Here is a 7,154-nt window from a genome sequence, read left to right as displayed (position 1 = left end):
TCTCATGAAGCCTGGTGGGTTTTCGTATTAGCAAATGTTTACCATTTGGAGAGGACCTGGGGGCCTAAGAGATTTCTGGGCAAAATTCTTGAGCTATAAATTAGCCACAGGCCAAGACTTGAGTTGTGTTTGGGCTGGTGTATGAGAGCCGAGGGTGGAGGGGGTGGAGGTGGGTGACAGAGGAAGGGCAGGGCCAGAATGTTCTCGATCAGAAAAAGACTTGAAGGCAGGCCCCCGGGTGCCTACAGAGCCATGAACTGGCATCCTTTCCCACCTGTGTACGGTGCCAATTCTGTACAATGATCCCAGCTTTGCTGTGTGGGAAAAAGTCCCATACACCCACTCACTGAAAGCAGGTGGGCCTGTGTAAGGAATCACAAGCCAGTGTAGCCACAGGCTGCTCTCCGGGAAGACGACAACCCTCCCCAAATCTGATGTTCAGTTCACAGGTTTCTACAAGTTCCTTTATTAATAAAGCAAAGTATGAAAGAACAAGGTCCCCAAATGACCCATATGATTAAAAGTGCAAATTTACTCCAACCTGAAATAGAAAACAAATGGCCGGCCTCGACTATTGGGCCGTGGAAATCTGGTGTGATTAGAACGCCTTTTAATCACACAACTGTAGCAGCTGAACCATAGTTGATTACCTCTTTGGTCTCTGTTATTGGAACAAAACATACACTATGACCACAGCCAACAGACTGCATCATAATACACAGTTTGGGGTCAAAATCCACACTAAAAATAACAGTAAAATAAGAGGAATGTTTTAAAGTCAAGTGACTGAATCAAGGCATTTTTTTTTTTAAGCAAAGGGTGCTAAAAATATTCCTGAATATCTGATACTTCAAAAACCAGATTACATATAATTTAGCTGCGTGTTTTAGTCTGTTCTCTCTGTACTGATGCTCACATACATCTTCGTCCTCTCCCAGCTTATACTTGCTTCAATCCCACCAAATCATGTGCTATGTAGGTACAGAAAAAATAAACAGCAGTGTCTAAGAAACAGACATGCAATTGTTTATAAAAACTAACAAACGCCACAATGATAACACTGAACTTTTGTCCTTCCCAAGGGATACTGGGAATGTTCACCAGGTTCATTTTTCCCACCACTGGGGAGGGAGGTAATAACCTTCCTCCACGTGGATACGATAAGTCATCGTCACGGTCAAATGCCACATTTTACGGAAAAGGTGACTTACTCCATGAGGTTAAAGGAGACACTTTGGAAGGCTATTAGTTTCCTTCCTTCAGAAGGCTAGGATGTCAGTTTTGGTGGGAGCCACGGAGTCAGAAAGGGATAGAAACATATGATCAGAACAGTTCTCTTGGCACTGGGGCTGGTAACAAGCCTAAGAAGCTTGGCTGGGAGACCCAGCACTAGTTTGCTGGTGTTCACAGCCACCAACCATCATTGCAAAGGCTAGGAAACTACTAAAAAAAAATAATAATTAATTTAAAAATACAAATAAAGAAGAAAACAAGTTATTCTGCAATCCTTCCTGATCACTCACCTGCAGACTCTGACAGAGCCAAGGAGTTTGGCCCCAACTCACCAGGAAGGAAATGCCAAGAGCTGGCCCCTAGTGGTCTGATGTCCCACCTGACTCCTACGGGTCCAGGGTGGAGAATCCTCCCGGGAATTGTGAGTTAAGTGTTATCTGTGGCCGTGTTCATTTGGGGGGTTTGTTTCTACAATAAAGCTTAGCTCTGAGCGATAAAGCAGACTTGAAATATCATGCCCCCCCACCATGTATAACAACATCATATCCATAACAATAAATATAACCTTATACATACTTGAGGGGTTACCGTCTAAGGCAGGGGTCGCAAACTGGTGGCCCCCAGGCTCAAGCAAATGTGTTTTTTGGCCCACTTGTGTTTTGGATATTTTTTAATTATGTTGTTTAAAAATCAGAAAGTTTCTTTTTTTTTTTTTTTTCTATTTCCAGCCCCACCCTACCCTTTTCCCCGCATGGAGCTGAGCCACGTGGCCCCTGAAGACGGCACAGCCCCCCATCACCACCCAACCCTTCTCTTATTTACCTCCCTAACTTGCTTCTGCAGGCTGCTGAGTTTGCGACCCCTGGCTTGAAGTAGCACATATCTAGAAAATGTGTTTCCTAACCCAGACCTCTCTCGCACCCTCATGTGATTTCCACCCCATCTCCCCTTCTGCCCAGCTCTTCGTTTCACGTCCATCTTAAGTCCTCCTTCCTGAAATCTTCGGATTTCTCTTGGTTTGCTCACATTTTCCCTTTTAGCTTCAGTTTCATTTTGCAAAAACACAGTCTCCTCCTCTCAGCCCACGAGCATTCCGGGATGACTCCCAAGACTGGTCAGTGGGAGTTACTGAAGGGTGTCTTAAGGCAAAATGGCTGAGTCATCTCCCCAAACACTTTCTTCGGACACCGGCTGGACAGTTAATCTTTTCTTAAAAGCACGAACAATTCTGAGCTTTCTTGTATGAGAATATTTGCAATACATGAACCTCCAGTACCAAGTATACACCAAAAATGTATATATTTCAGATCAAGGACATGATGGAGCCCTAATAAAATACAGAATCGAGCTTAATTTAAGTGCCTTGGGCAACCATCACACCTGACTAATATGCCGTATTATTTTCTTTGTACACAGTACATGTTTTGGATTACTAAACATTGATCAAAATTGATCGAAATCTCTAAGTTTTTGGTTACCATGTACAGAGAACAATTGCTCAGCATGGCATTTAAATAAAACATTAATATTTTAAAAATTCACAAACACAATGCCCCATTCATTAAAAAAAATAAAATTTAAAAATCTTGAGGATGGATGAGGCTTTGGGTAATTAACCTGAAAAAAAAAAACCCACAAAGAAACTACAAGAACTGTATGTTACCAGATTCAAAGTTCAAAATGCTATTCAGATAAAAGAGGAACCTATCCACTCAGCTAGAAATATTTGGAAAATTCAGCTTTTAAAGCTTTATAAACCCTCTAATAGCCTCGCTCTCCCCCACTCCAACTACTGGGGAAATTGTAGCTGAGTATGGAAACATTATAAATATATATATTTATATAAAGATCTACCTACTCTTGGAATTTATTTTAAAAATAATTATAAAAAACACTGTGCAGTTTATATCTTCGCAGGAAGTTGGTAGACTGATTCCTGTGCTAAATGCAGTACCTTATGACCTAACACTGACCTCAAAAGCTAGGAATGACTTTGTGGAATCAAGGGGAAATGTCCCCAAACAACCTCAAAGACACAGCACACCATTTGCAACTGTTTCTCTTACAGCCCAAGGTTGCAAAGGACATAAGAAATCTCCGTAGCTCTGATGAGAAGGATTCCCTATAAATCATTTGTTCACAACGATTTCCCCACAGTGGCCAAGCAGGTCCCCTAAAGAAAGAAAGTTTAAAGAGTTCCCTCAAAATAGCTCAGAAATTAAACAATGGCCCAATTCATGTGGCTACTTCTGTCTTCCAAGTTTTACCTTTAAGAGTCTCTGTTAAAAAAAAAAAAAAAATCCCAAAGCTGTAAAAATCCCAAAGTATATCACTGGGATTGGCTGCATTTTCTATTCAGCAGATGATGGACCATTCTAACCTTCAACTGAGTTTTATGTCGACTGATGCAACTGAGAGCTGTTAGAAATTTGGGAGGACGGTGAGGGATTTCAGAATGCGCTAGCTGCAAAATACACCCAGCCTGGTGATATTTATGCCCAGAGAGAAGAAAGAACAGACAGCTGACAAAGGATGTCTCCCTCCATCTCCCCCTAACTTGCCCTCCTCTGCTGTCTTTCTCCTCTGTCAGCTGATTGGGAAAATAACTGATCTTTAAGCACAGAGCCCAAGATACCGAACCCTAAGCGAAATGCATTGCAAGACCTGTGCTGAATCAACCCCTCCTCAAAGGTGGGCTTCGGGCCAATTCAAGGCCGCTTGGGCAATGAGAGCAAAACTTCCCAACTACGGAGGATCACTGAGCATTGGCTGAAAGCAGGCATTGCCTCTTCATTATCTCATTAAACTCGGAAAGAAATCTCCATGCAAAGGGGTTTGCCAAAAAGACTTAAAACAAAAAAAAAAGGTTTCTGTCTCCAGCCAGCAGCAAGCCCTGGTGACACATCTTGCTAGGCAAAGAGTGAAATATCAGTACATCTTTTTCGAGACCCAACATGTTTCATGCCCTCACCGGTGTTGTCAGAAGCACGTATCCTGTTGCCACTCTGCACTGTGACTGGCTCACAGCAGACGCTCAATGAATCAGCGCTGACTGGTGCACATCCCAGCGCGTGCCTAGAGGGACGTTGAGCAAGCCTGCTCCTCAAGGCTGCACCTTTCTTAATAGTCGATGTAACTGGCCTCCCTTTCAGATGCCACACTTGGCACTAGCGATTACCACAAAATGAAAGAACTGATCAAAATAAAGTGCTATTTGCTCTGGAAGTTTCACTAACCAACTCCCGACTGCCTTTCAACACCTGTGACTTAATTCTTCATAATCCTGTCAAACACCTGTGATGGGCCTTTAACAAATACATTAATACCAATTTGAACAGTGGAAACTATGTTCTTCAGAACATAAGCCTCTAGAATAGAACTACAATTCCAGTTGTAGATCAAGATTCAGATTTTTAAAAAGACAATCAGGAACCCAGGACCTACCAAGTAGTTGTGTCAAAAAACATTAGCTTCTTTAAATTTGGGGGCCAGAGAGATCTGTCTAAACAACCCACAATCCCTTCCTTTCCTGATCCTCCCTAAAAGCTGGATCCTTCTACAGAATCATTCCACACAAACCAACATTTGGACCAACTCTTAGCTGCTAACGTTGAACGTCTTTCCGTAGCTTGCCCAGGACACTCTGGTGGGCGTGAAAAAGATGCCACAGCTATCTGGATTGTGGAGCCAGGGGGTGATGCCGAAGCCACCAAATGTCATCCTCTGAATGTTCCAACACCTTCTGCAGGTCATCTTCCTTGCCTTAAACTGGCTTCACTGCCATCCCCACCCCCACCTGGTGGGTGGGGCTTCAGGAGCACCAGGCCAGGCTGGGGCTCTGGCAGGGTTTACGGTTCATCTTCAGGGAACCCCTGGGGGCGCTGATTCCGGGGTGGGGGACACCTGGCAAGGTAGCGGGGACCCCCATAGGCCCGGAGAAGCTGGGGCAGCCTTCGCCACGTGGACAGCAACCGTGCCGCTGCGAGTTCCCGGGCCTGCCTGTCGAAAGTGGCCAGGAGGTCAACCGGGGTGGCTTCACGCAGTACCTTGGGCAGTGGGCCCACCTCGGCGGCCGCCCCTCCAGGGCCCAGGAGGCAGTGGAAGAGTGTACGGCGTCGCAGCAGGCAATCCCTGAGGAACTGTACTAGCTCTTCCAAGCGCTCGCCCAGGTGCGCCTCGTCCCAGCCTTGTGCGGGAGCCCCCTGGCGTAGCAGCGCTGCCAGCAGCACTGTCTTGAGCACGTATGAGGATAGGATGCGTCCCCACTGGGTGGCGGCCGTCGGGTCCAGCCCGCGGGCGCCCAGGTCTCGCAGAGCTTTAAGCAACTGCAGGCACTTGAGGTAGCAGGCACCTGGAGGGGCCCTTTCCTGCAGCCAGCTCAGCAGCTTCTGCTCCTGGCGCGCCGTGTTCACACCCCACAGTGCATCGGCGCGCAGGCCTCCCGGGAGCTCCGACAGGGGCCCGACGGGTGAGGGTGGCAGTGGTGGGGCCACCAGGAAGACGCTGTCGCCCAAGTGGACGGCAGGGATGAGACGCACGGCCATGGAAAGGCGGCAGCAGCCGTAATCGGTGCGGCAGGGGAGGACGTGTAGGGTAGGGGGCTGCTCCAGGCCGCCTGGGGTCAGGCTGACCCGACAACGCCCCTCCAGGCTGTAGCGCACGGTGGCCAGGGAGCGCTGCAGGTGCGACTGAAACCAGCGCAGTACCAGCGTAGCCGAGAGATGGCGCCGCCCGCGCACATCCACGCAGAAGCCGTCGGCGAAGGCTTTGCAGTCCCGGAGCCAGTGGCCCCCGGAAGCCCCTGGCGGCGCCTTCAGTGCGCACACGAAGCAGCCGTGGAAGGCTGGGGCCAGCGCGGGCTCCGCGCCCAGGCTCCGCGGCTCCAGCGCCACCAGGGGAGGGAGGCGCAGCGGCACCAACACGTCGAAGCCGTCGGGCCGGCGGATTTTATGCTGCTCGTAGGCACTGCCTACCTGGATGAAATCTCCGCGAAAGGCCAAGGCCAGCGCTCCCCCGGGGATGGGGCCTGGGGACCCTCGGGCGCGGCCAGCCCGCACCAGCTCGCCCACGATCCGGCTCACGTGTGCTTTGCTGTGGCCCAGCACGTGCGGCGACAGGCGCACCTCGTGCTCGTAATAACTCTCCAGCAAGATGTCGAGGCTGGGCTCTCCTAAGTGTCTAGGAGATAAGGCGGAGTGGCCCCCCAGGCGGGGAGACCCCGGCAGGAAGCGCTGCCGGACAGCGTGGCGACAGCGCAGGAGGATGTAGCCGAGGAGCAGCAGGACGGCCACCTTGAGCAGCGGGAAGCCGCCGTCCGCGCCTTCGGGGGGCTCGGTCCGGGCGTCCCCGCTTCCCCGCAGGACATGGTAGAGGCACACGAGGGCGGTGCACAGGCCAGTCACCAGGGGCCAGAAGACGCGCAGATTCAGGGTGTAGTGCACCGACATTCCGGGCGCCCGGGGCAGCGGCGGCCGAACAGCCCAGGGCGCGAGCCCCGGCGGCGTCCCAGGCCCAGCATGCGCGCAGCGCCCGGGCAGCCCCGCTGTCCCGGTTCCCTTCGCCTCCGCGGCGGCGACCCCGTCGCAGGGCCGGGGAAAGGAGCCCTCCAGCTCGGCCTCCTCTCCCAGCTCAAGCGCTCCTTCCAGCAGCGGCCCGCCCTGCACGCTCCAGCTCCCAGCCGCGCCCCGTGCCGACTGCGCGCTGCGTCCGGCCCGCCGGCCCTCCCCGCCCCGCTCCCCGGCGCGCCGCCTTCGGCCAGCTTCTGGTCCCGCTGCGCTCGCCTCCTACCTCGGGCCGCCCTCCCGGCGCCGTGGGTCCCCGGAGTCCCCCGCTGCTCCCCTCCGCTCTTGTTCCCGTTACTCTGCCACGGGAGTTTCCTCTTCCGAGGGGAGGCGAGGCCGCGCCAGCTAGCGGGGAGGAAA

General features: G+C 51.2%; 1 protein-coding gene across 1 annotated transcript; it reads right to left on the bottom strand.

Moving 5' to 3' along the window:
• Positions 1 to 456: 456 nt before the first annotated feature.
• Positions 457 to 6,831, bottom strand: ITPRIPL2 (ITPRIP like 2). The gene has a single exon (XM_030847154.3). It carries the CDS (start codon positions 6,678 to 6,680, stop codon positions 5,082 to 5,084), a length of 1,599 nt encoding a protein of 532 aa, XP_030703014.1. The 5' UTR covers positions 6,681 to 6,831; the 3' UTR covers positions 457 to 5,081.
• Positions 6,832 to 7,154: the final 323 nt, after the last annotated feature.

This window comes from Globicephala melas, chromosome 15 (assembly GCF_963455315.2).
Source record: "Globicephala melas chromosome 15, mGloMel1.2, whole genome shotgun sequence".
In the NCBI taxonomy this organism is placed as follows: domain Eukaryota; kingdom Metazoa; phylum Chordata; class Mammalia; order Artiodactyla; family Delphinidae; genus Globicephala; species Globicephala melas.
Note: the sequence above shows the minus strand (reverse complement) of the source record. Positions and strands in the feature narration are given on the sequence as shown.